At 41.9% G+C, this 19090-nt stretch overlaps 10 protein-coding genes across 11 annotated transcripts in view; 4 read left to right on the top strand and 6 right to left on the bottom strand.

Moving 5' to 3' along the window:
• Nucleotides 1-34: 34 nt before the first annotated feature.
• Nucleotides 35-1321, top strand: LOC108149536 (coiled-coil domain-containing protein 97). Its single transcript, XM_017277169.2, has one exon. It carries the CDS (start codon nt 76-78, stop codon nt 1162-1164), a length of 1089 nt encoding a protein of 362 aa, XP_017132658.1. The 5' UTR covers nt 35-75; the 3' UTR covers nt 1165-1321.
• On the bottom strand, nt 1234-2755 carry LOC108149535 (N6-adenosine-methyltransferase non-catalytic subunit). Its single transcript, XM_017277168.2, has 3 exons — nt 2586-2755; nt 1997-2513; nt 1234-1939 (listed from the first exon to the last, which is right to left on the bottom strand). The coding sequence occupies exons 1-3, from the start codon at nt 2649-2651 to the stop codon at nt 1329-1331; spliced, it is 1194 nt and encodes a 397-aa protein (XP_017132657.1). The 5' UTR covers nt 2652-2755; the 3' UTR covers nt 1234-1328.
• Nucleotides 2756-3023: 268 nt separating this feature from the next.
• Nucleotides 3024-4600, top strand: LOC108149510 (tumor suppressor candidate 3). Its single transcript, XM_017277137.1, has 4 exons — nt 3024-3243; nt 3354-4080; nt 4229-4391; nt 4463-4600. The coding sequence occupies exons 1-4, from the start codon at nt 3157-3159 to the stop codon at nt 4476-4478; spliced, it is 993 nt and encodes a 330-aa protein (XP_017132626.1). The 5' UTR covers nt 3024-3156; the 3' UTR covers nt 4479-4600.
• LOC108149511 (polyprenol reductase) lies at nt 4561-5693 on the bottom strand. Its single transcript, XM_017277138.1, has one exon. The coding sequence runs from the start codon at nt 5616-5618 to the stop codon at nt 4638-4640; it is 981 nt and encodes a 326-aa protein (XP_017132627.1). The 5' UTR covers nt 5619-5693; the 3' UTR covers nt 4561-4637.
• A 190-nt stretch (nt 5694-5883) lies between these two features.
• On the bottom strand, nt 5884-8014 carry LOC108149229 (epsilon-sarcoglycan). 2 transcript variants are annotated; one of them, XM_017276661.2, is made up of 5 exons: nt 7344-8014; nt 6719-7120; nt 6518-6625; nt 6288-6431; nt 5884-6231 (listed from the first exon to the last, which is right to left on the bottom strand). In XM_017276661.2, exons 1-5 carry the CDS (start codon nt 7901-7903, stop codon nt 6120-6122), a joined length of 1326 nt encoding a protein of 441 aa, XP_017132150.1. In that variant the 5' UTR covers nt 7904-8014; the 3' UTR covers nt 5884-6119. The 2 variants fall into 2 exon arrangements, with proteins under 2 accessions (XP_017132150.1, XP_017132151.1); XM_017276662.2 differs by lacking the exon at nt 6518-6625.
• A 334-nt stretch (nt 8015-8348) lies between these two features.
• On the bottom strand, nt 8349-8810 carry LOC108149217. The gene has a single exon (XM_017276647.2). The coding sequence runs from the start codon at nt 8808-8810 to the stop codon at nt 8349-8351; it is 462 nt and encodes a 153-aa protein (XP_017132136.2).
• A 614-nt stretch (nt 8811-9424) lies between these two features.
• Nucleotides 9425-10259, bottom strand: LOC121467864 (accessory gland protein Acp29AB-like). Its single transcript, XM_041710403.1, has one exon. The coding sequence runs from the start codon at nt 10230-10232 to the stop codon at nt 9537-9539; it is 696 nt and encodes a 231-aa protein (XP_041566337.1). The 5' UTR covers nt 10233-10259; the 3' UTR covers nt 9425-9536.
• A 538-nt stretch (nt 10260-10797) lies between these two features.
• LOC108149560 (dolichyl-phosphate beta-glucosyltransferase) lies at nt 10798-12796 on the top strand. Its single transcript, XM_017277198.2, has 4 exons — nt 10798-11032; nt 11102-11276; nt 11722-12118; nt 12244-12796. The coding sequence occupies exons 1-4, from the start codon at nt 10967-10969 to the stop codon at nt 12584-12586; spliced, it is 981 nt and encodes a 326-aa protein (XP_017132687.1). The 5' UTR covers nt 10798-10966; the 3' UTR covers nt 12587-12796.
• Nucleotides 12797-13224: 428 nt separating this feature from the next.
• The window catches only part of LOC108149371 (tyrosine-protein kinase Btk29A), a 47373-nt gene continuing 41507 nt past the window's right edge, over nt 13225-19090 (top strand). Inside the window, exons 1-2 of the mRNA XM_017276875.2 lie at nt 13225-13722; nt 16294-16563. Of these exons, the coding sequence (XP_017132364.1) occupies nt 16312-16563 (252 nt within the window). The 5' untranslated portion in view covers nt 13225-13722; nt 16294-16311. The remainder of the gene's footprint in view (nt 13723-16293; nt 16564-19090) is intronic.
• Nucleotides 16933-17500, bottom strand: LOC108149372 (general odorant-binding protein 28a). The gene has a single exon (XM_017276879.2). It carries the CDS (start codon nt 17472-17474, stop codon nt 17037-17039), a length of 438 nt encoding a protein of 145 aa, XP_017132368.1. The 5' UTR covers nt 17475-17500; the 3' UTR covers nt 16933-17036.

Raw genomic sequence — 19090 nt, 5'->3', positions numbered from 1 at the left:
ATGACATTTGATGCGAGTAAGAAGAAGCATTTGTTTACATTTTATTCACACTTTGTGCAATTTGCGTAAACAATTATGACGACTGGAGCCGAAGTTGAAGGAGATGATGAAAACCAGGGCAACGCAGGCACCATCCAAAAACCAGAACTGCCCCCGGAACTAATGGACATCTTCAAAACCCTGGCAGAGAACAACCAAATCGTCTTTAAGTCTCAGCAAATTGATGACCCGGAAATTCCTCTCGAGGAAAAACAAGTAATAGCTCGAGAAGTATTCGAGAAGAACCGGGAGAACTTCCTTATTCGATTTGGAGGCTACCTGAATGTCCGACAACTCGGTTCCTTCCAGGACCTGGCCGTCAAAGAGCCCATTAAACCGGACGAGAATCTGGAGGAGATGTGCCTGTTACTGGAGGATTTCAGGAGGAAACTTAGCACTCGATCAGTGTCCATTAAAAATCGAAGGTACCATGCCATGCAGCAGCTCCTGGACAAGGGAGAGTATTTCAGCGAGCACGAGATGATGCAGAGGGCTCCCGATCTCTACCAGGAGCTAGTGGGTCAATATCTAACGGAGGCGGAGAAAAAAGCACGGGATAGTTATGATGTTAGAAACACCAGCTTCTCCGGAATACTCATGCACACGTTGGAAAAAAAGCAAAGGGATGAACTGTTGGAGGAAACACAACAGGAAAACGAGAAGGAAGTGGAGGCCAAGAGTGAACCAATTCCTTCTGCAGATTTTGAAGTCCCCGTGGCTTGCCGAAAACAATGGGGCGGATTTGAGGATGATGAACCCATTGCCTGCTCCACAAGTCGAAATGCAGAAGCGCGGGTTCCAGCAAACATAGCTAACATCTCCACACCAGAGTTCTATAATCCTGGAGAGCGAGAACTGCTAAGAAATGAGTTCCTTAGCATGATGAAGGAACGCTTCCTGAGTGGGGAGGACAAGGACTTTGATTATACAGCCGTGGATGATAATGCCCTGCTCGATGATCTTAAGCAAATTGAGCAGGATGAGGAGGATGCCTATTTTGAGGACAGTGATGATGATGACGAGAAACTGGGGGAGCTCTCAACGGAAGCGAAGGAAGCATCTAGCGAGGATGAGCTGGACATCTACATGAGGCATCTAAGCAATCACCACAGTCTGCAGCACTAGAAGATAATTATAAAGTGTAAAGGGAGGCACATAAGACACCATTGGAAATCCACAGGATACACAACTATCTGCAGTTTTAGCCTTTAATCTTAATCCTATTCTTAGCCTTAACAAATTTTGATCTTAGACACTAGAATACATGCAGTTGTTGAGTCAAAATCTGGCTATCTGGGTCTGCCACGACCACGTGGAAAACCGCGTCCTCTTCCTCGCAAGACCTTGCTATTCGGCGGAGGACTCTTGGGCCTTAGGAGTTCAATCCTACTGGTGCAACCCGTGGCCGGGGCCTCAGCAAAGTAGGTTTGATACAGTTCGGAGTTGAAATTCGAGTTGGTCAGTTCCGGACCCACCGTTAGCCATCCTGGTCGGATGCTTGAGTCCCTGCCAAACAGATGCAAACGTCGCCGACCCAAACAAAAGTGCTCGATGATGTGAAAGATCTCGATGGGCTTCTCGAAGCTGCCAAACTCCTCTTCCTCCGAGATAATCAAATCAATGTCCACGTTGGCATGGATGAAATCACCATCGGTGGAGCGGCGGACAGTTCCCTTGATGCCCATCAGGCAGTGTTCCTTGGTGCGCTGAAAGACGGCTTTCGGCTCCAGCTGCTTGGAGTGGCCGGGCTTGTTAATGTTGGTGCGTATCCAGCAGATATCCTCGCACCGGCGGAATCCCCACTTCTTCAGGCAGTTGCGACCCATGTCCAAGCCCTCGGAGGAGCCGCACCATAAGAACACAAACGAGCGGTGAGCGGCAATCTCGCCCACATCCAAATCTGTCAAAGAACCAAGCTTGTTAGTCCAAATTAAACAAAGTAGGGCTGGTGTCTTACTAAGTATATCATCCCAGTTCCAAAAGACACGAGGAGCTCCACCCACAGTGGCCACCGAAGGCGCTGCCCTGGCATATTCCTCCAGCGGCGGCTCAATCAATATAACATCAAACTTGGCGCCCAGAGTTTTGACGTCTAGCGATTTAAGATCCGCTTTCAAGTACATAGGCGCGGATGCCGTGTCCTGGATGAGTTTGTCCTTAAGTTTAATCAGTTCCCTCAGCTTGGGATACTCTTCGAAGCGGTCGGCCAGACCCACATCGCGGATGAAGTTCTGCGGACGCTGTCCAGTGTCCACAAAGTGCTGGCAGTAGTCATTGTGCGGATTGGAAGACTGGGTTCCCTTGAGGAAGGTGGACGAGTCCCTGTAGATGATTTCATTGGGCGTCTTTTTCGAGGAAGAGGCTCCACCATCATCCTCCTCGCGCTGCCCGCCAGGATTCAGCTGGCGACTGCTGTTAATATCCTCCGCATTGCCCAGGACCTTCTTCAGCTCATCCACGCTGGACAAACCCAGCTGGGGAATACATAATTTATGAGTTAAACTCAGTCACCCACTGTTTTTTTTTTATGTGGCATGGAAACTTACAGTCTGCGCCAAAAGCAAACGCCTTTTGCGTGATCGCTCCTGGGAACTTTTCAGCACATCGCTCATATTTGTAAATGCAGTAAAAACGTAGTAAAATGTGTTTAAATATCGTAATTCTAAGAAAACCTAAAATAAAAGACAACAAAATTCGCCGTCTAGCGACGGCACACTGATAATAGCGGTATCGATAACAATATCGGTAAGACATCGTAAATTTGAAAAATGTTGCAGCTTTATTAATTATTAGCTTGAATAAATGTTAAACATTAATATATATAATAAACTAATTTATTCCGTGAATTGATAAAAATGATAAGCCAGAGGGTCGTTAAAAAGACAAATAGTAATATTTGTTTGTTTTCAAAATCAGTTTATCAAAGATATCGATATTTTCCTTTTCTCAACCATCTCTAAAAAATCGCACAACGTGTCCATTCACAGCGAACGACACACAGGTGCCGCTTGCCATTCACAATCAGCTGCATGCGCCGGAAGAAATATTTTTGAGTAAACGTTTTTTTCGGTGATTTTGGGTTAAAGTAGTGAAATTGTTGACCAAATCGCCTGCAAGATGAAGCTGCTGCACAAGACGCTGCTCAGCGGTCTGCTGGTGGTGGCGATTTTCGCTATTTACGCGGCCGCGCAGGCAAAACCAAAGGTTTGTTTGTGGCCACGTCACTTTTCCCTGGGAGATTCTAGCTCCACTCCGCTAAATGCCGGCTAAAGATAACGCCAACATGGTATTAATGGAAATCAAATACATTTTAGACGGGCCTCTCGCTGTCGGAGAAAGTACAAAACCTGGTGGAGATGAACATGAAGAAGCCGCTGCTCCGCTTCAATGGCCCCAAGTTCCGGGAGTACGTGAAGAGTGCCCCCCGGAATTATTCCATGATCGTAATGCTTACGGCTCTGGCGCCCTCGCGACAATGCCAGATATGCCGGCACGCCCACGATGAGTTTGCCATCGTGGCCAACTCGTACCGCTTCTCCTCCACCTACTCCAACAAACTGTTCTTCGCCATGGTCGACTTCGATGATGGATCCGAGGTTTTCCAGCTCCTGCGCCTGAACACCGCCCCCGTGTTCATGCATTTCCCGGCCAAGGGCAAGCCAAAGGGCGCCGACACCATGGACATCCATCGCGTGGGCTTTGCCGCCGATTCCATTGCCAAATTTGTGGCCGAACGAACGGACATCACCATTCGCATCTTCCGTCCGCCCAACTATTCGGGCACCGTGGCGATGATCACTCTGGTTGCCCTGGTTGGCAGTTTCCTCTACATCCGACGGAATAACCTGGAGTTCCTGTACAACAAGAACCTGTGGGGCGCCATCGCCGTGTTCTTCTGCTTCGCCATGATCTCGGGCCAGATGTGGAATCACATTCGTGGACCGCCGCTGGTACACAAGTCGCAGAACGGTGGCGTGGCCTACATCCACGGCTCCTCACAGGGCCAACTGGTGGTAGAGACCTACATCGTCATGTTCCTGAGTAAGTAGCGGGTTTAGTTAAGTCCCTAAACCATAAAATCGACACAATCAATACATCCAAAAACTTAATTAATTACTTAATCATTAGTTTAAATTTATCTTAGCCCCTATAGAACATAGATTATAAAAACATTGTATCTTCATTTCAGATGCCATGATTGTGCTGGGCATGATTCTGCTGATCGAATCGGGAACCCCAAAGAGCCACAACAAGAACAGGATAATGGCGATGACTGGTTTGGTGCTGCTCACCGTCTTTTTCTCCTTCCTGCTGTCCGTTTTCCGTTCGAAGGCGCAGGGTTATCCCTATAGGTGAGCTATTATAACTCTGAAACTAATACAACATTTCTTTAACTTGACTTTCATCCATTTTTCGCCCACAGTTTCTTGTTCAAATAGAATCGACTGAAGGTCCTGTTCCAGTTCAAGTTCACCCTATATCGTTTTGTAGTTAAAATCACCAGCGAGCACACATTTTTCGTGCGTGTAAAACGACTTTAATAAATTCCACTACTAAATTATTTGTACAAAAATGCGAAATATTTCCAGTCTTCGGGCTCAGAGCAGGAACGGAATGATGGCACGCCGGTTCTTGGGATATTCCCTGAATGTCTCTTTGTACCACTTGTGGGTGAGCAGGGCATTAATAGTCTGATTGCTGGCCACCCAGAGGAAGATGAGCCGCCAAATTCTCACGGGCATGTACAGATCGGCGATGCAGAAGTACATGACCACCTCGAGGAACATGTGCGGCGACGAGAGCAGATTGAACAGGCCACCCTTGGGCAGTAGATGCTTCTCCGTTCTGATGTTGCCCGTCTGCGGATCCTTTCTTAGGTTCACCAGTATCATGTTGCTGGCATATTGCTGCTGCCAGGCGAGGAAAAAGACAACGAGGTAGAGTATTTGCTGGCCCGTCAGCTTGTCCAGGCTAAACTCCATGGGCTGGGAGCCGCGCACAAAGCCGGACGTATTGGATAGTAAAGCTATGATGGCGCCAAAGTAGTGCACATAACCCACGGCATAGTGGGACAGGTTGATTTTGCTCTTTCTCGAGAAGATCTGCACAAAGTTGGTCTCGTAGAAACGCCGGGTGCACTGCAAGGTCAGCATTAGAGTGCCAACACAGGCCGTCGTGGAGTCGATCTCCACTTTCCGGTGACTCCGTCCGCCGCCCATGATGTCCAGGAATCGCAGGACATATTCCGGCGCCTCCTTCTGTTCCCGGACAGTCGAGACAAGCAGATAGAAGCCCAGCCAGCTCCAGAGCAAGGCAAAGACGTAGAAGTGCTTGAACCAGGACTTCGGCACCTCCAACCAGGCCACCAGCGGATCCGTTTCGCCCTTGAAGCTGTGCTTTCCATACCGGAAGGACTGACGTATACTATTCGGCAGGTACTTCTCCACGAAAGTCATCAGTCCGCCAAAGAACACGATCGTGGCGATGAAAGTGCCGAACATCATCTGCAGCAGGTTGATTTTGTACCGGTCTAGGAAATTTTCGACGATCCCGACGACCCCAATGTTGTCCGGCGCCATTGCGAATTTTTCTGGCACAATGCAGCGCGCAAAAACTGTAAAAACTTTCTCCAAAAACCGAAAACTTGCGGAACATTCATTCTAGAGCTGGCAAAAAATTCGATTTACTTATCGATGCATCGATAATTACGTTGTTTCTGTAACATCGATTTGAAATAAACAAAATTTGAAAATAGGCGCGAAATTGTGTTGTAATTTTAAAAGTTAGCTTTTCTGATTTTTTTACTTATACCCGTTTTAATAATTATGGTTACAATTAATTGAGTACTTTTCTACAAAATGTTCCTTTATTTGATTGCCTTCATTTTCGAACGGCAAAGTAAATTGGCTACAGTTTCATGCTTGCATATGTATATAAATTGATAATTACGATATGGTTTGTCTATTCGGCAGGTGTGAGTATTTATGCAATTGATATAACGCTCCTCGATATTGCTTATTGAGATTTCCAAGGTTCAGGGCCAACGCCTTTCAGCAGTAGAGCACTCGGGGAGATGTTTGTCAAATATCCACTCCGTTTCGTCCTAGAGTGCCGCCCTTGTACGGCGGAGGTTTGGGACGGGCGTAAATGCTGGAGTTTCCACAGTCCAACTGGTAAAAGCTGTTGTTGGGACTGCGAATGAAATGCAAATATTTAATAATGAAAATTTGTCTCAATATTTTGCTTACCTTTGAGAACGCATGCTGATATTGTCCAGAAGAAAATTCGGGTCCTTAAGGTTCTTTAAGGTAGTAATTGGTTGATTGGACTTGCTATCCGAACACTGGACCATCTGAACCGTGGACGCCATGGGATAATCCGAATTTGAAGAACTGAAAAATCAGTTTCACAATTAATTTCGATGAAACAAATCAAAGTGGGGGAAATACAAAAAAAAGTATTTATATTGGCAAATCACCTCTCAGATCCATCATCCGCCTCAGAATCGTTTGACGCGCTTGGCGCACAGGACTCTTCGCAGATGTGGAAAATGTTGGCAAAGAAAAACTCAGAATGCGGATCGGAACTGAAGAGCAATGAAAAACACAATGTTACACAAATTTTATAAAAAGTAAAATGAAACAAATTAATTTTGTATCTCCCCAAAGGAGAAACTCACAACTTATTGTGCTGGAAGCACAAAACAGCGGATAACATCCCGATTAAGATGGCGAAAATCATGCCCGGAATGGCGAAAGCAAAGGCGAATTCATCAATGTAATTGCGCACGGGCACATCCTCCCTGGCGATGCCAATCCAGCGATCCTCCTGCTGCCTCTGATCCTCCGTCATCTGTTGTTCACTTTGCTTGCCGCTGTGGTAGAGGATTTCCGTGGGCGATTCCATGCCCACCATGCGAAAGGCGCACCAGTCCAGCTTAAAGCCCACATTCTCGAAGATTTTTTGGACGGATGTCCGCTTATAAGTGCAGGATGGCAGCTTATACAGAGGACGCACTTCCTCCTGGAGCTCCATCAGTCGGGGTGAGAATTGGGCAAAGCTTCCCACATGGACAATGACTCTGTAATGGAATAAATAGTATGTAACAGTAATAGTATAATAGTTTTACAGAAATCTACAGAGGTTTAAAACCATTTTAAAAATGTGCTCAAAAGTATGCTGTGAAAAATATATTGAATATGTAGAAAATCCGAATAAATTGTAACATACTTTTAGACAGCCCTTTTTTAATGAATTAAATTCTTAAGAGATTTATTGATTACTAGCTAAGTATATATACGTACCCCTCACGCTGCTGTGGTCGCAGTGGAAGACGCCCACCCATATTCACAGCCGATTCCATGAAGACCACACTCAGGTCCTCCCTACTGTTTGGCCACAAATCATTCCGGAATATATTGCGTAAGTTCTCCACCCTACCGGGATCCATAAAGTGGACCCAATTCAGATTGTTGATCTTCATCTGCACAACATTGGGCGTGGGAAACTTGTGGGCCACGAACATTGAGACCACAACGTGACGGGTTTCGTAATTCTGGCGATTCAGGGCCACCACATCCAGACTGAGATCCTTTCCGGCCGCCGACTCTGGCGGAGTTCCGTACAGAAATCCGGCATGGTATTCATGACTGTACATATATCGCATCCAACTGGGCAAATCGGGATAGCTCCTCAAGGAGGGTCTATAGCGAAACTGCTGGCTAATCACCTGGTGTGTCCAATTGAAGAGTTGCGGTTCGATTTTATACGTAAACAGCTCCCCCACATTTGCCTGTAATTTTATCGCCTCCACTTCGTTGTAGATTAAAGCTATTACCGACACTATAAAGCTTAAAAACTTCATTTTGTTTTTACTTCTTCGTGGCAATTCACAAGCACATTTTAATTGACTATAAACAAATTGTTATTCCGACCAGACTCATTGAAAAATTCCGATAGTGTGTATCTGAATGGGAGAGGCAATATGACGATATTCTCCCAACTGCTTATTTTTTATTTATAAAGAGAGCGCCTGCGCAGTTTAGTTTTAACATCAAGACACCTGTGACTAAGGTCAGTGCTGAGCTTTTTATTTCCATTACATCTGATTGGAGGTTTAAAAGTAAGACAACAATTTTCTATAAAATATATTTAAGAGAACCGAAGCTTACTTTTTTTCTTGTTTTTCTATACTTCGTTGTCTGATTGGCAAATGAAATGATGTACACTTTGTACCATTAGATAAGGGAACAAAGTCCCTTCGGTAAAATTAATTGGTCCACCCTCTTCAAAAACGGTAGGTCCTCAGTTTAACACTTGCCCTTCTCGGCCTGATCGTTGAAGTCAAGCCAGTAAGAAGCATTTTCCTTTAGCTGCGCCGAGATGGCTGCAAGTTCCCCTCCGTTTTTGATCGGAGCCAAATCCGTATTAAGAGGGTCTACTTGTTGTGACGCCATTTTGGCCAGGAGCACCTGCATGCCGTCCTTTAGCACCAGAAGCAGATCTTCCATTTTTGCCTGGAGCAACTGCAGTTGTTCTTCCGTCCGGTTAAGTCTACCCTGGAGCTCCGCTTCGATTCCATCCAACCTGGTACAGATCTGTTGATTATCGTCAAAGAGCGGTTGAAGTGCATACAGACAGAATGCGCCACATTGACTTGGTGCATCCTCGAGAAGGCACACCGAACGTCTGATACTTTCAGAATTGACGAGTACTCCCTGCACATCAAGGATAATGAGAGAGCTTAGGAGAACAAGTGTGAAATTCAGCATTTTGAACTATTATAACTAATTGCAGAGAATTTTTAAGCGTTACTGAAATTAAGCTATGATTGAAGCAACGATGAAGCCTCCAAATTCGGTGATAAGGGGCTTTAGCCTTACGTGGCCGTTCAAATTTATTTTTTGTTAGCCGAAACCATAAAAAAAACCAGACATAAGAGTATAAACACTAGGGTGGACCATGTTTGTATGAAAATTGTAAGATCCTACTCTAACCCGCTTATAGTATGAGCATAGCTCCATTTAAGGCACATCATAAGACATTATTAGGATAAAACATCAGTTAGAGTCTGCGCATTGGATTTAAAGTTAAAGATTTTAAATACAAGACATTGGTTAAAAATGTGTTCTAACTGACGTTTGGAATACCCGAATATACAATTTTTTTATTGCCTTAAATGGTAGTATTTCCGAAAATTGAAATCAGAGATAATCCCTTAGCAACACTTTAGTATCTGTATTTAATTATATGTAAATATATTTAATTCCAGGAAAACCAATTTTTAATATTACTATAAAAAAATAATACATTTTTTATATTTTATTTTGGAATTACAGTTTTTATTTTTAAAAAATACAAAAAAAAAAAATACATACATTCGGAAGACATTGGAAAGATTAACATAGCTTTATTGTTTTTAATAGTGTACGTATAAATATAGAGTATTTTATTTTCATAATAGATACAAGAGTATATAAACATTGCTATTTGTTTTTCTATACTACGTTGTCTGCTTGGCAAATGAAATAATATAGTTCTGTACAGTCGTTTTCAAAAAATGTATCTTCATACAAGTCAATACAATATCTAGTGTGATCCTCTTCGCCAGGTTGACTTACAAGCTTGAAAGGCGTCGCGGGCTTGCCGGAGGCCAACGATACCCAGTTGCCCTTCTTGGTCTGAGCTTTAATGCCAAGCCAGTAAGAAGTATCTGTTTTTAGCTCCGCCGAGATGACTTCGAGTTCCTCTCCGTTTTTGATCGCAGCCAAATATCCACCCATCCTACGACAGATTCCTGCAGCCACAGGCCAAGTAACCATTTTATGATACTCTATGTAAAAGAACCTAGTGCCGATTTTTTTGAACCTCGGGTGTACTTTTTGTGCCGCCATTTTCGACAGCAGCTGCATGCCGTCCTTTAGCACCAGATGCAGATCTTCCATTTTTGCCTGGAGCAACTGCAGTTGTTCTTCCGTCCGGTTTAGTCTGCCCTCAATACCATCCAACCTGGTACTGATCTGATAATTATCGTCAATGAGCGGTTGTAGTGCAGCCAGACAGAATGCGCCACATTGACTTGGTGCATCCTCGAGAAGGCACACCGAACGTCTGATACTTTCAGAATTGACTAGCACTCCTTGCAATCCAAGGATTATGAGAAAGCTTGAGAAAACGAAATCGACATTGCCCATTTTAAATTATTATAACTTATTGCAGAGAATTTTTAAGCCGTACTGAAATTAAGCTATGATTGAAGCAACGATGAAGCCTTCAAATTCGGTGATAAGGGGCTTTAGCCTTACGTGGCCGTTCAAATTTATTTTTTGTTAGCCGAAAACCATAAAAAAAAACCAGACATAAGAGTACAAACATTAGGGTGGACCATGTTTGTATTTCCGAAAATTGAAATCAGAGATAACCCCTTAGCAACACTTTAGTATCTGTATATAATTATATGTAAATATATTTAATTCCAGGAAAACCAATTTTAAATATTACTATAAAAAAATTATTTATATATTTATTTATATTTATATTTTAAAAATTATTTATTTACTCTTTAAAGGTTATTAGATTTTAAGTAATAACAAAAAACATGCCACCTGAAAAAAGCATTTAAAAAAGGGTCTTTAAAAAGAAGCAGATATTTTTCCGTTTAAAAATGGTCACTGGATTCTAGCCTTCTTTACTGCGATAGTCTTTTTATCGATACAAGCAGTCACGGGCGAGCGAGTCACTGGATTCAGAGAAGTGCCATCTCTAAGTTAAGTGAACAACCCTAATCAGCTGCCTCGCAATTCGGGCTAAAACTCTTAGAATTCAATACGTGGCTCCGTTTATCACGCACAAATTTGGAGAAGTGATGTCTGCTGACAGGTAGCAGGTGCACCTGTTCAATTACACTATCCATTTAAATAGCCCCACGATGTGGACTTGTCTGTGTCAGCTGTGTTTCTATCTGCTCTCTGCGATTGCAGTTGCGGCCTTGTCGGTACGTAAATTCATAAACACTCTCATATCATTATCGTTCTATTGATAACCGCCTATTCCGATCGCTCAGATTGTGGCTTTTGTGCTCTACAAGACGAAGCCCTATCCCAATATCAAGAGGCACAAGGATGAGGAGACATTCCTGGACCCGCACAGCATCAAAACAGTGGCTTTTCCCAGCCTCGAGGATTCCCCAAGTTTGGAGCTCAGTGTCATTGTGCCAGCTTACAATGAGGAGCAGCGATGTATGTTGGCTCTTTTGATGAATCACATTCCACTTTTTATCTATCCCCTTTTATGATATATTGTCGACATTCAAACTGCTTTTCCACGACGTTTAAACTTTTAGCAGGCATCTCAAAAATGTTTGTAGGCGAATGCCCAGATTCACAAAACAATTGGCGTACAATTTGAAATGTTTGTACTATATGTATAAAATTTTTAGATTTTAAATCAGGATTTTAATTTATTAAATGAAAAGTTAAAGTTTTTAGATGCATTTGAAAGCATATTATTGTAATGTGTAATTTGCTAACTGATTTGTTTATGCCAATCTAAAGTTCAGGTGTGAAAAGTTTGATGTCAATATGTTTTTTTTCCAAATTTTCTTCAAAGTTTAAATATAATATTATTGTTTGCAATTCCAGTAGTTTGAGCATAATTAATAACCACATGACTATCAACTTTCAGTGCCTGCCATGTTGGACGAGTGTTTGGCCTTCCTGGAGCAAAAATCTGGAGGTAATCCCAGCTTCACATACGAGGTGATTGTGGTGAGTGATGGCAGCCAGGATGCCACAGTTCCAGTGGCACTGGGATACTCGAAAAAGCACGGTGCAGAGAAGGTTCGTGTTCTGGAACTCATCGAAAATCGGGGAAAAGGAGGAGCCGTTCGCATGGGCATGCTGAGCGCACGAGGTCGTAATCTACTCTTCGCCGATGCAGATGGAGCCACCAAGTTCCCCGACTATGACAAACTGGAGGTGGCCTTGAAGCAATTGTCACCGGAGTGGCGAGACGATGGTATTGCCATAGGATCAAGGGCTCACCTGGAAAACGATGCGATCGCCACGAGGAGTTTTTTTAGGTAAGAAAGGACAAAAAGTCGAGCAAAAGTTTTTCGAAACTGAGTACGTTATAAATTGATACCCTTGCAAGGTTATATCAAGCTTTATTATTTACAATATTACTGAAAAATACTTTTCCACACAGAACCATTTTGATGCACGGCTTCCATTTCCTTGTCTGGCTTTTTGCCGTGCGTTCCATCCGCGATACCCAGTGTGGCTTCAAGTTATTCACCCGAACAACGGCCAGAAAACTCTTCACCAGTCTTCATGTGGAACGCTGGGCCTTCGATGTGGAGCTGCTTTACTTGGCCGAGAGTTTAAAGGTGCCCATGTCCGAGGTGGCCGTTCGATGGACCGAAATCGATGGCTCCAAATTGACACCGTTCTGGTCGTGGCTACAAATGGGCAGGGATCTGCTCATGATTTGGCTGCGCTATCTGGTGGGCGCTTGGAGAATTGCCTCCATTCAGAAGAAGGAGAACTGAAGTGGAGGTGGAGGGGATCTCAGTCCCAATATTAACTAGCATTTTATGTCGAAACTGCTTCGCTGTCGTGCATTACCAAAACTCTTTATAACTCTCAACTCTATTTTTGTAGGCATGTTAAAGTGTAATGAATACTAACTAGTTAAGTACTTAAGTACAGTATTTTTTCAAATAAAAAAAGACTTCTTTGGGCAACGAAGCTGCGAATAAGATGGCACACGAAAACTTATTTTAGAATTTTAAAAACTTAACTTTCTCAAGTAGTATTTTAAATATATAACTAAGTATCAATGTATGAATTTCTTTAATAAGAGTGGCTGACTGAATAACTTGGGACTCGGAAAGGAATAATATCATAAGAGACAACATAAAAGGGGACTAAAAAGATAGGCTTAAATGTGCGTAAGTAAACCGATTTTCTGAATTCCTTTTTAAAATAAACTTAAAACAAATGTTGACTAATCTGTTTTTCTATTATTTAGAAATAACAGTTTTGCAGAAAAAATTTATAATAATTTACGCGGGAAATTAAAGTTAAATGAATATTTTATGGTATATTGTCGAATGTGCTTGGTATATTTTACATGGGTAAATCCAATTGGCTGTGGTATTTGTCTACACTAAAAACTCGGTCACACTGAAGCGAAGTTGCGGCGGCGCGTTTGTTTCGGTTCATATAAAATCGTTATTATTTAATTATAGTTACTAATTGTAAACAAACTGAGGAAAGAGAAGAACAGCTGGCACTTGAACATACACCACAAGTTCTGGTTAAGCCACAAAATCGTGAAAGTGCAACTGCAACAGGAGGAATAAAAGTGAAAAATTCCAGGAATCCTACGTCGCCTGTTGCTCTCTTTTCTTTTTTGCGGGTGTGTGCGGGTGTTTGTGCGTCTGTGTGAGCGTCTCAGCTGTGCCTGGCGATATTAAATTGTTTATAAAGTTTTTTTTCGCAGTATGCAAATGCTGAACAAGCCGGTCGGTTGATTTTTCGTATTTACTCTCAACGCCGCGCAAACGAAAGTGATTTGTTGCTATTTGTTACTCAGTCTGTCTCCAATTGGAGAATTGTGATTTGGTGTTGTTGTTATGCGGTCGGGTCATTGCTTCAAATTGCTCAATCAACGGCACTTGTGGTAAGCACTGGCACAGTTATCAATTGTATTCCTTCTTTTGCTCTCTCTCTCTCTTTCTCTTTGCCCTGCTTTATCGCTATCGAATTTCGTCTTTTCTTTGTTTTATCAGCACTAATTCGATCGCCTTGCAAGCTGCGCTTGAAACTATTGGATTCTCATTAGGAACTGATAAGAAAAAAGGTCTCTAAATTCTGTGAATTCTTATCAGACACTGCAGCTGTAATTCTTACTTGAGTAGCATTTGTTTGTTCTCCTCTTCCAATTGAGAACACAATTTGTAACGCAGAAAATAAATCAGTGTCAATTTAAGCGATTATGCTGCCGAGCACCATTTCCAAATAATTCCAAGTGAGACTGAGCAACACTTCCTTTTTAAATTCTTTATAAAAATGAGGAAGTTTTATTACAAAGATAGGAACAAAGATAATAGAAAAGAAATTTACACATTTTCTTTGGCTGTGTATGAAACAAAGCTAATTGAAAGTTATTCAAAACATTTTTTTAAATAATGAAACTAACAAATTTTATTTACCAAATATACAAAAAATCTTTTGCAATCAAAGATTATTATTTAAATTTAATATTTATTATTTCTTTTTTTTCTGAAATTAAAACAGAATTTAGAACGAACTAAATTGAACTTAAAAGATACTTCTTATAAAAAATATTTAAATTTATTAAAGCTTATTGGCAAATCAACCAGAATAACGCTTGATTTCCAATTAGACTGAAATTCTTGCTAAGGTCGCAGATTGTCCTCTCTTCTTCTTCATCGTTTTACGTCTAGAAAAAGTGCGACAATAAACAAAAATTAAATGCAGAGAAGAATACAAACTAAGCGCAACCATTTGCGTGGCGAAATTCAAAGTCAAAAACGAGTTGCCAGGCCACGCCCGCTATATGGGTATATGTATCTCCATATGAACATATGTACATATACGTTTAAACATCCATATATACGTATGTGTGCAGCCCAGGTCTTTGGGTCTCTCGCTCCACCAAAAAGATTTATGTACACATTGCGCCTTCTGCCTTTTTGCCATCCTTTTTTCCTTTTTGTTCCTCGGTCCGTGTTTATTTTATTACTTATGGCCATGCGCGTTGGGCTCAAGATTCTCTCGGGCCCCTCTTTCTCTTAACACCCCCACTCCGCCCCTGTTTTTTGTAGCGGCTGTGCTTGATTAAAGTGAGGGGGCTGGGTGGGCGGAGGAGCAATATCGGTAGAAGAAGAGGAGTAGTTTAGGTGATCCAGCCAGTTGTTGTTGTCGCTCGAGCATTTGTCGCTTTTGTTTTGTTTCCCTCTTTTTCTGTCGAGTCTGTTCATGTTCTTCAAAAAGCCAGGGGCGGATTCGAGGACCCGCAGGATAACAAAAATGTTTTATAAGAAATCGAGCAACATAATAGTTTAAAACTTGGGTCTTATTCTACTGAGAGAATAATATAGAATTTAATAATGATAAAATACTTATTTACTAATTTTTGCAACTTAAATAAATATTAGTCAAATATAAGTATGTAGGTATTAAATAATTTGATTTCTGAAGTTTTAAAAACGTTTCCTGCATTGTTTTTGGTACAATAAAAATGTATTTTCGTCTTTAATTATCGACTTACCCGCACTCCGCTCCTGTGTCCTTTTCTGCCTCTTGCTAGCTTTTGTTGAAGTGTGATAATTCCCGAGATCGTATTGTGGCTTTTTATCTTGCTGGAGCCTCAGCTTCAACGAGCCGTTTGTTTGTGTACACGTGGGTAAAAAAGGTAAACGGGATGAGGAATATTCCGCTTTGGGGGCTAATCCTTTAAACCGCTGTGTGCGACTTCAAGGTCAGCTAGTTATCTCTGTACAAGTATGTATATGCATATAGTGTATGTATATCTCCTGCTAGTCTCAGGGGCTAATTAATTGTCCGTTTAATCGTTCGATTTGCTGCTTAACTTGTCTGTCCACTCTGTTCCACCTTTTCCACTCTGCTCTTCTCGGCATCCGATCTGTAAAAGCATAAATATATTTTCCCCTACTTTTCGCTATCCCATTCTGATTGATATCAGACGGAACGCCCACGGCAATTAGTCAACCAGGTAACTCCCAATGCTCCAATGTTTCAGTGGTTCAATGTTCCACGGTCAATGCCTTGGGGGGGCGCTCAAAAGATTCGCACGCCCACGCCCCCCAAAAATAGATTTATGGCCTTGTCTTCAGAGTGTGTTGTAACCAATTTTTTTTTGTGTGAGCGCTTCTAATTTTAACCCTCTGTATACCAATGCGACAATAATTCTGACGTCCCACAAAATGGCTCATAAAACTGTTTAAAAATCTTTATTTAGCTTATTGGAACATTGTGTTATCAAATCATATCGAAAATACCATTTCAAAGCATAGTCTAAACGTCATTATTTGTGTGTCTTTTCAAAACAAAATGTTTTCTCAAACTTTGGTATATCTTAACCTTTGGTTACCTTATACTCAGATAAAACAAAGGGTTAACCATTTTTTTTGATTCGCTGTAAATATTAACATAGATTTTTGGTAGGCTAATATTTTTATTTATTATGTATTATCTTGTTTTGCAGACACTTTTTCTTGTCGAGATGTTGGGCACAAAGCATCGAAATCCACATGTCAATGGCAGCATCAAGTCATCATCATCGCTCCGATCGAGCAGCAAATCCTTTCAGACCAAAATGGATAGAATGTCTGAAAGGCTGTTTGACGTCGTCAAAAGCGGATCGATGGTCAAAAGGGCCCAAAACAAGAAACGATTCACTCCGGTAAATTATAAACATCGATGGTTTGAGTTGACCAAACGAACTTTCTGCTATTTCGATGTGGAAAATGTGGAGGTGAGTCATTTAATTATTGAAATGCCAACAGGTTTCATTTGGTAACACTAAATCCCTTATTTGAATGAATCAACTTAATCTGATTTGAATTAGCGAAAACAAAACGAAAATGTAGATAAGATCTCAGTAGTAAATTTGTATTTTAATCTGATCAGTAGTATTAATAAACTCAAATTTTGCAGATAAAATAGTGGGCAAATAAAAACAGTGTTGACCAAAAAAACCCAATAGGAAAAAAATCTTTGATTAGTATTCCTATAGTTATTTAAAAATATTTTGAAATACAGAACAAAATTATTTTTCAAGAATTCAGCTCCGAAAAAAAACAAATAATGTACTTCTTGCAACAATAAACTAAAAGAGCGGAAATGATTTTTGGAATACGTTTATTTCATTTGACTTATCGAACTAGGAGGTATATTCGTTTCCAGGGAACGGTGATTGCTTGTCCAGGTCATTGGTTGTGGAAGGGACTACACAAGTCCGTGTTTGATTGCCTCGCTCTTGAAACAGGCGCCGTAGGTTTCGGCGGCCTCGCAGTGATCATCCGGCACACTGATGGCAGAACAGGTGTCAGCGATCTCGACGGCCATCTTTAGCTTGGCAGGATCGTTGCCGGTGTACTGCTTGGCCTTCTCCTGTCCGGCTGCCTTATCCATCTTGCCATTGGCGTCCATTACTCCACACTTCTTCATCACACAGGCACGCAGGCACTTGCCAGCATAGGTGGATGCGGGCATCCTCTTGGCCACCTCCTGCATGTCGGCATCGGTGGCACCCACTTCCGGCATACAGGCTTCGGCTGACTCCATGAACTTAGCCATGACCTCCTTCTCGTCAAAACCGTGCACCAGGCCGATGGCCAGAAGGATGGCGGCTGCCACGATGAACAAGACTGGGGAACGCTGCATGTTGTGTGTTGTGTCTGTGGTTGCGGACTGAACTGCTATCTGCAGATGACACTCCCGCTTTTATACCCGCAACGGGAACTCGCTCGGCTGTGAAATAATATGGTAGTACATCGTTTAGCGAACTTTGCAATGGTCGGCTAATTGGCCAAAACGCGATCGTTATTAGATTTTTTCCACTTAATGGAATAGCTAACAAAATCGAGCCGGTCGACAAGCCCAGAGCAATAACTGGTGACCGCCCCCCTGAGACACGCACATCCGCATAACCAGTCGCCGGATATTAACAAGTCTTTCCCAATGTCATCCCGAAACACAATGACTGGATGGGTGCCTTTTAATTATCAGAGCTTTACCATAAAAATATCTGTATCATTATTAATTGAAAATCTGGGGAGGGAACCTCTGAAAAGTTTTATAATCATTTGTAGAGCGCGATTTATGCAAAGAATCTAAATGTCCAAATGCATTAAATTGTACAATTTTTTTTATCAAAATTCAGAAACGGTTTACTGTTTCAGATTGAATAAAGGTTACAAAAACAAATCATATATCTGCCGATATCTGGATAACCTACCATTAGGACATGTTTAATAAAAATCTTAAATGATCAGAGTCCCAAAGTACATCTTACAAGTGAGACTATCAATGTAAACGATTTGGTTGCATTTAATTACACTCAAAAGTATGTACACAAATTGATTATACTTTTAAGAATAAGCTTTTTACATTTTAATAGTTCTAATCATGAAGGTATTTGAAAATCAATATAAATTTATTTAAAACTATTTTAAAATTATATGGTTAAGATCTTCTAGATCTCGTTATCCCAAATCTTGGCTGACAATACCACTTCTTAAGATTCGAGAGACTGGGAACTGAGAACTGGGAAAAGGATGCATTCAGAAGGACCGTTTCATTATTCATGTTCAAGTGGGCGTCTCATCTTGTCGTCATGGTTTCGTCATTTATTGTGTCGTTATTGCGGCACCTACCGGCTCGCAATTTTCACCCATCCGCCGCCGTGCGGCAAAAGTTACTCTGCTCCGGCAACCGGCTGCTTTCGTTTCAAAACAAATGTCGGTGTCGCAAGTGCCCGCTTTTTCGGTTTGGGAAAAGTCTCCAGACTCAGTCGGCTTCGGGCATGTGCCATCCAGTCTCCGGCTGGAAACTAACCACTGTGGGGGATGGAAAATACACACACAAATAAGCAGCTGTTGGCCGGCACAATGCCCGAAACCCACCCTCAAAGTCCTTGGGTGTAGACTGGGTTGACTGGGCGTCCTATCCCGTTATGCCGTTCCAATTGGAAGCGGAGTTTCCCTTGAGTTTCCCTTGAGTTTCCCTCTGAATATCCTGGATGAAGTTCAGTAACCGTGGCAGGAGTTTCTATCCTGGCTTCGTCGCGTGTGGACGTGCGTTAGATTTTCGCTTAATTCATTTACCAACTCGCCGACCGCTGTAATAATGGTTTTCAATAACTATCCCATTGATATTCGTGACACTTAAACATATATAAAAGTTTATTTAACCCTTTTTAAAAGTTAGTTATTTGTCATTTCATTAAAAAAAAAAACAAACAGTTTTCTAATGCGCCGGCTGCTACCCTTGAAAATTTG

Source organism: Drosophila elegans, unplaced genomic scaffold, assembly GCF_018152505.1.
Source record: "Drosophila elegans isolate 14027-0461.03 unplaced genomic scaffold, ASM1815250v1 contig_814, whole genome shotgun sequence".
Lineage (NCBI taxonomy): Eukaryota > Metazoa > Arthropoda > Insecta > Diptera > Drosophilidae > Drosophila > Drosophila elegans.
Note: the sequence above shows the minus strand (reverse complement) of the source record. Positions and strands in the feature narration are given on the sequence as shown.